This window comes from Rhagoletis pomonella, unplaced genomic scaffold, assembly GCF_013731165.1.
Source record: "Rhagoletis pomonella isolate Grant_MI unplaced genomic scaffold, Rhpom_1.0 Rhpom_scaffold_00012, whole genome shotgun sequence".
In the NCBI taxonomy this organism is placed as follows: Eukaryota; Metazoa; Arthropoda; class Insecta; order Diptera; family Tephritidae; genus Rhagoletis; species Rhagoletis pomonella.
The window spans coordinates 20,528,922-20,542,493 of NW_023458566.1; the positions used below are offsets into that span (position 1 = coordinate 20,528,922).

Genomic DNA, 13,572 nt, shown 5'->3' on the forward strand with positions numbered 1-13,572 from the left:
CTTTATAAATTTTGCGAAAAAAGTATTTTATTGTTAATTTTCCACAGATTTTACTTTAGTTGTATTAGTTAGTTTTTAAATTTTAATCCTTATCTACATTTGCCAGCAGTGTAAACTTTGAGAGAAAAGTTCATTTGGCACGCAAGTCTTTTTCAGGTGTATTTTTTCTTAGGCTTTGTATAAAAAAAGTACAAAAAAGAAAAAAACTGTATAAGGTTGGTCGAATGAATGGCCGTCCTAGTCACCAGTCCCGAGTCTATTAGATTTTTGAGTATGAGGCCTTATTTTGGACAGAAGGGGGAGTATAAGGGACTCAAAATGGAGAAAATTAGCCTATGGTTACAGAAGATATGGAACAAATTAACTGACGAGGACCTGCGTGCCAAATGAACTTTTCTCTCAAAGTTTACACTGCTGGCAAATGTAAATAAGGATTAAAATTTAAAAACTAATTAATACAACTAAAGTAAAATCTGTGGAAAATTAACAATAACATACTTTTTTCGCAAAATCTATAAAGGACTCTTCTATTTCTCAAAAAAAAACCTGGGTAACAGTTATTCGTCGCCACGCTGTATATACACATACAGTAAGTATTATAGCGACTTTTGCTAGAGCCATTTTTTCAGAATATAGAAAGATTTTGCAGTGTATTGTCAGTGGACATGAAACTACTTTAAATACTGGTACGTTAACCACCAAAAACTAAAGATCAAAAAAAAATTACATAGCGCATTTTGCAAGTGGACTACTCATATGTTTTCGTCCTTTGTTGCCATAGCCGGACTTACTTACACCCTCACGAAAAAGCGAATGCTCTCAAATTTTTAAGCTTCAGAAACAGCGAAGCATTTAAGGACTGTAATGGGAGGAGTCAGCTGGAAATATGAGATGCCAGCAAAATTTCGTTAAACTGGGCCCGAACCCAGGCCCTGTGGAATGGAAGCGAGTAGTCCACTTGCAAAGTGCACTATGTAAAATTGTTTCGATTTTTAGTGCAAATACTGGCGATTTCAGAAAAATCAAGAAATACCTACATGTGGCAGCTATCTTGAGTCCTACTCGCAAACAAAGCGCACGCCATGAGAGTGTGCCCCTACTAAATAGTTATTACCTGTTGTGTGGAATTATATTAAGTGCTACAGCACGAACTTTAAGCTTAATGTGAAGTTAACTATGTATACTGTTGTTGTAGTTCTCTACCCACTCACACGCACTTCCATATTTACGGAGGGTCCAAATCATTTATTCGTGTGAATTTAGTTATCGCAAATATTAAATTAACATTTATAATGGTTTTGTTTTGTTTTCATTTTCTAAGTATTGAAACGGTCTACATACATACATATCGTCACCTGAAATGCAAAAAGACGTATCTAACAAACATCGTCACCTGAAATGCAAAAAGTCGTAACTAATGAAAAATTCAAAATTCACTTTTTGATTGATATGATGGATTTCATCGAATTACAACTCCCCACATCGTTTATAAAAAAAAAAAATACTAGTTACGACTTTTTCCATTTCAGTGACTATGTTGTTACGTCTTTTTGCATTCCAGGTGACGATATGAACATACATATCGTCGATGTTTTTGCAAAACCGCCCATTGACCAGTTGCAAAACCGCCAAAATCGCCGGTGTGGCAAAAATGAGATTTGGTAACCGTGATCTCCAGGCAACGAGATTTATGCCTAAAAATCACAAAAAGACAAAACAGTTTAAGCTTAAAAACCCTGCATAAAAATATTCAAAAATCTTTTGAACGGAATCGTAGTAATGAGATTTTTGATGCTGTTTTTTAACTTTTTTCGAATAGTGGTTTGAGAAACACTGGATCAACACTATTCCGATTTAGACTTATTAGGTATCATTGGAAAGGTATTTTCCCTCCCCTTTTATTTCTGTGAAAAAAACTCATTCACGTCCCTATTTTTCATATACCAGCACACCTTAATTCAACTCGGAATGCCGCTCGTTCATCCTACCTTTCTCTTTCATCCCTTGAATGAGTTTATTGGCAAAGAAATAAAAAGGGTGAGAAAATACCTATACAATGATACCTCACAAGTCTAAATCGGAATAGTTTAGGTTCAGTTATTCAAGTTTTCTTTTATACCAATCTTTGAAAAATTAAAGAAAAAAACAGCATCAACAATCTCATTATTACGATTCCGTTGAAAATTAAAAAAATGTATATATTTTTTATGCAAATTTTTTAAGCTCAAACCGTTTTGTCATTTGAGGGGCTTTTTTTCCAAAAAAGTCTTTAAGAAACTATTTTTATTCATAAAAAACTCCATTTTTGGAGGTACTTACAAATCGGTCCAGCTCGCGTAAATCTTAGTATATAGTACAGAAATATTTTGGTGGGCGTCTTAAAATACAACAGATTTTATAATTCCAATGGGAACACAGTTACGATTTTTTTTTTTTTGTATGGGGAGTGAGGCAGTCTAATGTACACACATATGTATGTAAGTGGAATATATGTTTTTAAGAACGTGCAGTATTGCGATTTCTGAATACTTCCCCGATAGCCTAAATACTTGAAACTTTAAACTTAGCTCAAAACCCGATGACAAGCAACAAGAAAGAGGAATTAATCCGCTACGTGGCACAAGAGTCGAGATATTTAAAAAAACCAGTATTTATAGTCCGCTTCGATTCCTGTTGCCCACATGGAAATAAATAACTTTACAAAAAATGTTTCCGATAGGTGGCGCAGGAGTTGAAATGGTTCTTCATTTATATTTAGAAATCTTGTTTTATTATTAATGTTATTTTTTTACTATTACATAATATGTTATATACAAGAATACATACGCATCATACACATGTACATGCGTAAATGTGTAAATGAATTCGCATACATTTACGTACAGATGTACATAAGTTTATTTCGATACTTTTATACATACGTAGAGATGTAGTAGATCTACATGGGGATAATTAAATCAAAAAGCAATTCAAAATTACTTATGTCTATACATATTTCATTTACTGAAAGCTTTTATTAAAATTAGCACTTAGGGCAAAAACGTAGAAAGGCCTTTAAAAGAACGCGTGAAGGAGCTTGGTATCTTCCAGATATACATACATATGTGTGCATATGTCTGTACATGAACCGATATGAATAATGAAAAAATACGTTATTTAAACAATTGTTCAACTTTTCGCTCGCCGCCAATTCTGCAATGGTTTAGTCAAGAAATTTATACATTGTAAATGTGCAAAAATCGAGCTATTTATCCAGTGTCGAACCTCTTCTGTAACAATCGCAAAACAGTTGTGATAAATAGGAATTCGATAAGATAAAATTTCAGTAAACCCAATGACGGAATGTAGCTACATACATACATACATTCAAACAAACAATTGCACTATATTTACGCGTGAAGAAGATTAAAAGTTAAACAGCCGTTTTCGAAAACAGAACTATGAATTTAAAATCAAATTTAATACAAGTTTTTAAGGATTTATTGTGTGTATGTATGTATGTATGTATGTATGTATGTATGTATGGACTTGTATGTCAGTACATAATATATGTACAAGTAATAATAGTTAAACTCAAAGACACCACTGAAGTCATGAAAAAAAGTATATAAATAGTTTTTTAAGCACCAAACAATAAATGCGGCTTCTTATTTGAATTTACATTTGATATTCGCATTCCCCATTTTAGCTACTGACAAATGGATTGAGGTATTCCACTCAAGAAAACAACTTGATTGTCCAACTGCAGCTCGATGCAATACTTGAAATTATCATCGAGTACATGACTCGAAGTATAAACAAGTTATGTTTGAGAGTAACGACTTGTTCCATTAGTAATTAGTTTTTTAGAGTAGGTACGGATACTGGTGTTCAAAGTGCACTTGTAAAGCAAATTTTCGCAGTATTCTAGAAGTGAGAACCGGAAAATGCCTTTTCAGCTTCGTTTGTTGTTCAAAATTATAAATGATCATTTACAAGACATTTATTATTATACATATAAAATTAATAAAAAAAAAAAAACAATGTTGTGCCAAAACTTTCGAATATAGCGTGTCTGGCTCCTCACCGCGTGTATGGCACGTTTCGCTTTAAACTAGTGCTATTATTGCAAAGTATTTAACTATTAATGCGAAATATTTAAAATTCTGATTTTTGTTGTTGCAACAATATAAGATTTGTCCAATCTGTCTTATTTTTCAAATATCCCATAAGCATTTTAACCTTCATCAAATACTTAGGTCTTTTTTTAGCATAGCAACTAAAGTTTTCTGGCTGCTTTCGCAATAATTGTAAACTGATCACTGCTTATTATCGCTGGCGGGTTTTCATACAGACGATTTGTAGAGTCGTATAAGATCACTGATTTTCACAGCAGAGCGTAAATGTGTGTGTACGACGATACATATATCGTCGACGTTTTTGCAAAACCGCCCATCGCCCAATTGCAAAACCGCCTATCTTACGGCACTCAAATTATACAGGAGAGCGAAAAAACGGTTTATTCTTTGAAGGCATTGCCCTGATAGGCGGTATTTTCTCTAGCTATTATTTTACAAATCTGTTGTTTTAATAACGATTTAACGATTTTTGCGACAACGTATTATATTAGCATAGCAATTAAATGTCCCCTTATTCAGTAAAAAAATATACAACTGTTGGTAGTAGCGATTTAAAGATATTAGTAAACATACTTGGCTTACAAAATTGCAAAACTTTGCGAATTGGGCAAGAACTATTTGTATAAAAGTTTTGTAGTAATATTGGAAATGTTTAAGGTTAATTTTTCAAGTTTTTAAATGTAGTAATCTTTTGCTGCTTTAGGATTACTCAGCTGAATTATCTGACGTGACGTTACCTGGCGTTACGTTACTAAAATTTCCATTGAAAAAGTTTTGTTATCTAATATTGTTCTTGAAAGAATTTTTAATGGCGAGAAAACATGCATGCTCATCCTCAAATAACCTGGGATATAACTTTAAAACTATTTAGGAGTTTTCGATATTCGATATTCGAAAAATCAAGATTTCAAAAAAGCCGCCTATAAACTTCCGAAAAACCGGTGGAAACCGGTTTGGAAAATCACCGTAGTAAATACATAAGGAACTTAAAAGTGGCAGGTCACACGGTATGGCACTCAGCAATAAGTGGGAGGTTTCGACGGGTTGCTTCATTAATCAAGTAGGGACAGCAGGCAACTTTTGAAATGGCTAAGTGGTGACTTTTCGTGGCGCAAATCTCTGAATGCGGTTGGCATATGTATATGACAACCTTATTTCATATCCTATCTTATAGAAGATGAGACGACAGGCTACTTTTCGTGATTCGGTGGCCTAAGTGCTGCGAATTGTTGCGTTAGTTCGGATCAATAAAAGAGCTTTTCTTACAAGAGTTAAAAGGAGAAGAGGACAGCGACAGGATGCCATTTGATGTCGCCGCAACATCACCTGCCCATATGCTCCACGCTTCCTGGGGCTACCGCCAGTAGAGCTTGACGACAACGATCGAGGGACTAACCGATCAGGGCGGGGTTGTTGTAGCCGCTATAAGAACAACAATAACAACAAGAAGAGTTTGTTGCCCAATATAAGTTCATCACTGCAGTCATAAGTTTTAAAAAAATCTGTAATATGGCTTAAGAAACTTGATCACAAAGTGTGTTCTCGATGAAAGGAAAAGTGGATCGCAAATCATTCCATACAATATGCTCTGTCAGTGTTCAATGCGATATATTTTTAGTTCCTTTATAAATCTTAGTAAAAATGTCCACTATCTCACAAAATAGTAGTAAAATCTGTCCTTGGGAGTACGGGAAAGTATTTCCAGTAAAATCTGACTTATTCTGACTAGTCCGGACTCGAACGGCATCGCAACTATTATAAAAAGCAGCCAAATCGGTCTATAAATATGATTGATATAGGACTTTTAATTTTTTTTTTATGCGGTAAACTTTCCGCTGGAATCCATATGTTAGTGTTTGGCCGAGCTTCTCCTCCGATGTGCGGCGTGCGCCTTGATATTATTGGAGGCACCTAAAGTTTTACGCCGACTTCGAACGGCGATTGTATTTTTATGAGAAGCAGTTTTTCATGACAGAAATACACTCGGAGGTTTGCCATTGCCTGCCGAGGGACGACCGCTGTTAAGAAAAACACTTTTTTTTACATTTTTTGCGATGTTGTTTTGACCAGGGCTTGAACCCACTGCACTGCGAAGTGGAAGCGCGCACTGCCAACCACTACACCACAGGTGCCGATCAATTCACAAACGAATATAAATAAAGCAGCAATACTTCGAGGATTTATACATGCATATAAATTATGTTCGACGATTATTTTGTATTTTGAAGAAACCAATAACAACATTCGCAAAAAAATTATCGAAAATTAGCTAGCTATGTGGCGCTCGAGACGAGTTATTTATAAGAGTCGTATTTGAGGCGTTCAGCGCACAAACTGATTAACTCCATCAACAAAAAGTTAGGTGATGCGATCAAATAATGTACATAATTTTTTAAGCTTCCATTTATATTATAAAATCAAATAAATAATGTTGTTATAAATATTATGTACTATTGTATGTTATACATATAGTTATTATAAACGTAATAAGTTATGACTATACCAAGTGCTTTGACACTTAAATTTAAGATTTTTCAGAAAGTAGAGTTAATCGATGTATGCACGGACGGCTCATTTATGAACTGATTTCTTTTAAATTTAAAATGTGTGTATGTATGTTACATGCATGACAAAAGTTACCTTTGCAACCAAAAAAACCGTATTTATGTACATTCTGGTTGAAGTTCATAATGGGTATTAATTTCGTTATAAAAAATGCTTCTGCAAAAAATGGGCCAGCGGGTGGCGCCGGAATCGTTGTATTTAAAGTAATATTTGATGGGTGTCCATGTCCATCATATTAAAGTCGGTTATTTACTACCTACGTCTTGCTTCATCGCAGACAAGAGCCTTGCATTTAATTGTAGCTAGGTATGTAATGTTGATAATACATATACACTTTATTATATTTAATTATCAGGTATTTGCTATATTACGCAGTCCATTTAGGCTAAAGCGTCGTGTACATATGTACATATTTCATGCATTTCGTCGTTTGAAAGATCAACTTAAATCGAATTTAGATATTTTTACATCTTTTAAAACGAATACAATAATTCTTTATCCTCAAAATCAAAACCGTTTAATCACATACATACATATGTATGTACGTACATAAGTGGTTTATCAAATGCCCACATATCCCTATTTGTGAATGAAATTTGAGTAATACAAATGCTATAGGAAACCTCGTAATGGCAACCGGTCCCTGAAATAATTTTTCTCCAATACCGATTTCATTACTTCGAAGCACCGGAAGCCAATAAAAACTACAAAATACATATGTATGTATGTATAGATCCTAATGATTCATTCGCAACTACCCCACGCAAGGATATTTCTATTTTCATCATTTAATTTGAGAAATGCAGAACCGCGTATCAAGATATTGCAAAACCGCGTATGTGAGGTGGCATAAATTATTTTCCAGATAGTAGAAACACTCATATTTCTAAATGGTTCTCTTTTTTACAAAGCAATCGCATTTTTGACTAATATATTTCACGACGAATGGATGGATAAGGCTTGAGCCAAGAGCTTGTGCGAGCAAATCCAATTTTTGGCAAATAAATATCAGTTACGCGGTTTTGCAAAACGACGATACGCGGTTTGTTATTTTAAACGACGATATGTAGGCTTTTATCGATAAATCAATTAACTTCAATATACCAGAGCCAGTGCAATTGGCCAAAAATCAGCTCGAATTGTATAGGCAAAATATTTACAATACATATATCTACATATGTATGTACATATATACATACGTATATGGATGTACACACAAATTTAGAAACGCTGATTGTAAAACTAGAAAACTTTTCCATACGAAATAATTCGTAAATGTAGACGTTTATAGTAACTATATGTTTACGTAAGAATAATCTTGAATTACAATCACGGCCGCAATCTTTAGTTCAAGCCTTTGAGCAAGAGCTTAACGCCAACCCACTTTTTTTACACATTAGCTGCGTTGGCCATTTTCCCCATCGATCAATTAGATTTCAAATAAATTTGAATTACCTTTTAACGCCGTTTTTCTGCAATTCTCGGCACAACTTATCTTCACCCACTTTTATTGAATGTTTTCACTGCTCGTTTTGCTAATTATTGTTGCTAAAATGAGTGTTTTTTTATATTAAAACAAATTTTTAAGATGAACAAAAACAATTGCCAGTTAACTTTTTTCCGTTCCTCTTCCCAATACAATCATCAATGAAGTAAAAACTAGAGGTGTAAAACCATCGATTTTTTTTTTGGTCCTATCGATAGTCCGACAGACATGTGATTCTGTATTTATTATAGTTTTATTTCTTCTCTTTTCATTTCTCTTAAACATCCAAGTGGAACTAAAAATTTGGTTCCTACTTTTTTAAAAGAGTAATGAAAAATTTCGAAAAGGACGGAAAACCTTCCTTGCACCCTTTAAAATACCGCTTACTCCAGTAAAAAACTGATAATAATTAACTTATACCAATCATCTACTCACCACTATTTACTATTTAATAAAAATGATATCAACACGGTTTCTTGTTCTAAAATTTCAATTTACTAGCTAAATACCTTACATATGACTTGGGATATCTAAACCACAAATATAAAATTTCATAACGCACAATTTTTTTCAATTTCAATCTATTTCAAATTCTCAATAACTTTGCTTCTAACTTAACGGTTAAGCAATTAAAAAAAACGTGTCTAGTAGTTTTCAAGGGTATCCAAACGTCTTTCCAAAATTGAACGCAAACCATATAAATACGATACTGTCGACGATATATCGATAGTTTTGAAAATAACATCGAATACTATCGATGGTCTGACTATCGATAGTTTTGAACCTCTAGTAAAAACTTTTCATTTTCCTTTTTCCATTTTTGACAGCAACGTTGCCAACTATTTACACGGAAAAGCAGAGTTGCCAAAAGCCATTTGATTACATTTCTCATAAAAAATTTTGAAACGTCATACTTTTTAAACACATGCAGTTTTATAGCCCATTAAATTTTAGTATAATTTAGAAAAAACTTCAACCAGCTACACTGCCTATTTAAGGGAAGAATTGTATGAACTTAAAAGTTTATGTTTGTGGAATTCAATCCGAAGCATTTTACAAATCCCGGGATTTCTGTATGCAAAAATTCTAATACCGGGAACCCGAGTTTTTTCGGGACTTAGAGTCCATCACAATTTTTTTTTGTATTTTGCAGTAGGTTCGCTTTTCTTAAAGCATAGAGATTCATTGTCACCACATTTGATTTTACGGGGAGCGTAGTGCCCCTTCGTAAAATAGTCCGTAATTTAATGTTTAAATATTTTTAGAGTATACTTAAATATCTATATTACTTGTCAAAAACACTTACTTATATTTGCAGAATTCCTCTTCCAAAAAAGGGCCAACAAAGTAAAATGAAGTACTAATCTGCCACTTTAAAAGCTTGTTGTGTTTTCAATTGCTACCAGATTTTTCGTTATTACACAGTTTTTGCACAAAATGTTTGAACAAGTACAATTATTCAGGCAGGTTCTGAAATTCACTTCCGAGTGCAAATGGCTGAAGTTCACTTTGAGTTTAAATTTTGGTGTTCTGTATTTCTCGTGTTTCATGTCAAATTAACTATTTTTTTCGTTTTCAACATCTCTTTTATTCTGTAAATGAATCAGTAAAAATATCGGAATCCCGGAGCTGTAATCCCGGGGTTTCGGTACATGGAAAAGTGTCCACGATCCCAGTATTTTTTTCAGCAGAAACCCCTCAAAATTACACGTCACTTTGCTTTCTCAATTTCCCCTAGTTTGCAATTTTTGATTGCGTACCTCAATGTCAAAAGCAATTACGTCAATAATTAGTTGTTTGTTTACTCATTTCCAGCAAAATTCAGTAAAAGGTACGCGAATGTAACTATGTGGGCACAAAATGCTAAATGCCTTAACCATTTATGCATCAGCGCCGATATTTTTAATCCTTTTCGTTAATTTCTATTTAAAATATAACGCACTGTTGCAAAATTTAAATTGCGCCCATCAAAATTTCAAACTTTTTAATCAGGACTCGAATCTTCATAAGGTATTACTCGTCACGTAAAAACGGTTTTCATGTTATGACATACGCGAACGTACTCTATATCCCATTTATCATTTCTTTCGTATGATTTTCGATCCATGAACGGATGTTACGATTCGAGCTCAGAGTTTTTAGAATTTTTTTCGAGTAGATATGCAGTTATGTAGTACATTCAAATTCAAAGTAATTAAGTGCAAGCTTTGTAGTGCCTAGGAATACCATTGATTTTTGACAATTTTTTTCGATGATGGTATATCGCTCTTTATTATATTGAAATAGAATGGGCTACCGAACTGTAGCTATACTTAAATTTTGTTAAATCTAATGCCGAATTTCCACTAGGCATTGAAATTACAAAATATTTATGCCATTTAAAAAATGCCATGTGGGAATGAACTTATTGACATGATTATTTTTTAATGCCCAACTTTGACATTAATAAAATAGTCATTGAGTTAATCTCCGCTTGGCATTTTTTTTTAATGACATCCATTTTTTGTCATTTCAATACCTAGTGGAAATTCGGCATTATTAAAAACTTTGGTAGCATTTTATTTTTTTTTTAATTCTCAGGCTTTTGAAGAAGTTCGCAAAATTAATTGACATGATTTTTGTTACAAATTGAGCTAAATTCTTAATAAAAATTAACGAAAAAGATAATGGAAGACATTTTGAATATCGTAAAAAAAACAAAGAAACGAATACATCTGTGAGTAACTTTCTCTTATTTTGGAAGTTATTACTTTTATCGAGACAGATTTAAATTTTCGGTAGCAAGTTTGGGTTGCGTACGATAATACAGATTACACAAAGGCAATAAATAAGTAAATTTTTAAAACAGTGATTTTTATTGTGTAAAAGTGGTTCCATATTAATTTCCTTGTATTCGCTATTAAATACACAAACTTCTCACTTCTTCTATATTTACTCCTGCACGCATTCTGATCATAATTTAGCTTATTTGTCCTTGCTATCTCCCTTACCACCACGTATTCTACCGGTACGACGGGCAGCGATAAGACCGACCTTACGACCAGCAGACGTACCACGTTTGACTGTCGAAGCTTTACCAATATGTTGATGGTTACCACCACCGTGAGGATGCTCAACGGGGTTCATAGCCACACCACGAACCTTTGGCCAGCTGTTGCGTTTCACCTTATACTTGTGATATGCACGACCAGCCTTCAAGATGGGCTTATCGATACGACCACCACCGGCAACAATACCAACCATAGCACGATTGGCGGAGGGCACAACTTTCTTGGCACCAGACGGCAGCTTGACACGGGTCTTCTTGGTGTCGGGATTGTGGGCAATCACAGTTGCGTAGTTACCTGATGTACGTGCCAAACGGCCACGATCACCAGTCTTCTCCTCCAAATTGCAAATGATGGTACCTTCAGGCATGACTGACAGTGGCATCACATTGCCGATTTGCAAGGTAGCTTTGCGGCCACAGTACACGAATTGGCCGGTATGCATGCCCTCTGGTGCAATGAACAATTCCTTGCGAATTTTGTAGCGATAGGGGTCACGGAAGTGTACAACAGCCAAGGGAGCACCGCGGCCGGGATCATGGATAATTTCCTGTAAAAAATTATTCACGTTTAACTACTTGTTACTAGCATTTTTATTGCATTAATTTACCTTAACCACGCCACGAATGTATCCATTGCGTTCAGAGAAATCCAAAGGTCTTAATTTGGCGGCTCCCTTACGCCTCTTGACATGGGCCTTGAAGACGGACCCAGCGCCTTTACGTTGTGCACGAATAACACGACCCATTTCTGGCTTTCAATACCTGTAAATCAAAGAATGCGTATAAATCGTTAGAGCTGCATTACTAATATACAAGTATAGGGCCGTCGCCGTCGCCATCACACAATTCGTGAGTACACAAAAAAGTATATCAAAATATAACAAACCAATAAAATAGTTTCTTAACAATAATAAGAATCATTTAAAATTCACATTTCAATTAAAATTTCTCGGCGATGGCTCAAGCAAATTAAAATATTTTAAGATTAAATTTTAGCAAAGAACACAAAACACCCACCAAGCCTTGAAAATCAGAAAAGAAAGAGAAAGAGGAAGAAAAGTACAAAACACGAGAATTTGACATTTCGCAGTCAGTACTGCCAACTTTCAGAACTGACATCCAATAAGTGTGGTGAAAAATTCGATAGCGGAGAGAACGTACTTTACGGCGCGTTTACATTAGACAATGCTGCCAAGACGATAAAGAAATAAGTATTTGTCAAAAACCCTGATAATTGTCTCCGTGACGTAGGCGTTCTGACAATAAAGAATGCCGACTGTATATTTTCATAGTTTCAGCTTTAAAACGCAAAAAAAGAATATTAAAAAAATGTAATTTCTTTCGATGCTCTTATCCATATTTTAGGCTATCTGCACACTTGTCGTCCAATCACAGTTGCGTTATCGTCTCGCCCTGAAATTTTGAGCCGAGCATATGCATTTCAAAGGAGATCTGCACACTTGTCGTTATCGGCTAGTTATCGGCAAATCGTAGAAGATGCAGAAACGGATAAGTACGGCACTGTCGTTTGCTAATCGTTGTGCACGCATTGTTTGTTTACATTTTATGGGGAAAAATTAGTGAACAAGTTAATATTTGCATTAAAATTGCATAAAAATTAATATTTTTTGCATAAAATCTGTGGAAGTTATTACAAAGTGGATAACTGCATTAAAATTCAATAAATGTGAGCGTTTTAACTATAAAATATGACGAAATTGTAAAAAGTCTCTTTGTGCATGCACAAAACACATTTCAGGAAAAGAAAAGAAGAGATAATAATGAAAAATTATATCTAGAATTGTTGCAGCACAGTCTATATTTTAAAAATTGCAGGTTTTTGTAAATATTTCGCAAAATATCAACCAGAAAAACAGAAAATACCTGCTCCAAGTGAATTTTTAGACGCCAAATGAATTGAAATATCACGACCGAGTGTGCGAAAGTGTAGTCGTCATGTAATCGTTGCATCATGATTGTGACGATGAAGCAACTATGCTTGGCCGACCAATGTGCAGAAAGCCTTATAGCACGATCTGGACACCAAAATCAAAACTAGACTATAAATTCCGCACTTGTCGTCAAACGCAGCACAAATTATTGTACAATAACACAAGCATGAGCAAAATATCAAAGTGGTTTTGATTTTAGCGCAATAACTGTGCAATTTAGTACAAACAACCCCACGCACGACACTAACGACCGACTTACAGGCTAACCTAATATTCACGCACGCCGCCAATTTATTGTCAAAAATTTCTCACGCACATGCAACTTGTATGAGATCAACCGAAATTGAACGGCGTGCGTATGAAGCTAACTCAATTTCCAATTTTTGTTCTGCGTGACATTTT

General features: G+C 34.5%; 3 protein-coding genes across 3 annotated transcripts in view; all 3 read right to left on the minus strand.

Annotated features, from left to right (window-relative positions):
- Positions 1 to 8,210, minus strand: part of LOC118748047 (protein spitz) — a 26,732-nt gene extending 18,522 nt beyond the window's left edge. Inside the window, exon 1 of the mRNA XM_036482339.1 lies at positions 8,139 to 8,210. The gene's annotated coding sequence lies outside the window, so the exon portion shown is untranslated. The remainder of the gene's footprint in view (positions 1 to 8,138) is intronic.
- LOC118748046 (NEDD4 family-interacting protein 1-like) overlaps positions 1 to 8,317 on the minus strand; it is a 29,638-nt gene extending 21,321 nt beyond the window's left edge. The window contains exon 1 of the mRNA XM_036482336.1: positions 8,139 to 8,317. The gene's annotated coding sequence lies outside the window, so the exon portion shown is untranslated. The remainder of the gene's footprint in view (positions 1 to 8,138) is intronic.
- A 2,739-nt stretch (positions 8,318 to 11,056) lies between these two features.
- LOC118748049 (60S ribosomal protein L8) lies at positions 11,057 to 11,980 on the minus strand. The gene is made up of 2 exons (XM_036482342.1): positions 11,827 to 11,980; positions 11,057 to 11,766 (listed from the first exon to the last, which is right to left on the minus strand). Exons 1-2 carry the CDS (start codon positions 11,962 to 11,964, stop codon positions 11,134 to 11,136), a joined length of 771 nt encoding a protein of 256 aa, XP_036338235.1. The 5' UTR covers positions 11,965 to 11,980; the 3' UTR covers positions 11,057 to 11,133.
- Between the last annotated feature and the right edge of the window lie 1,592 nt (positions 11,981 to 13,572).

What these genes read in the sequence shown, in the direction of transcription:
- LOC118748049 (XM_036482342.1), bottom strand. Translation starts at nt 11,964, where the DNA reads ATGGGTCGTGTTATTCGTGCACAACGTAAAGGCGCTGGGTCCGTCTTC. An exon ending in ACATTCGTGGCGTGGTTAAG is followed by an intron (nt 11,767 to 11,826) that starts GTAAATTAATGC and finishes AATTTTTTACAG; the next exon opens with GAAATTATCCATGATCCCGG.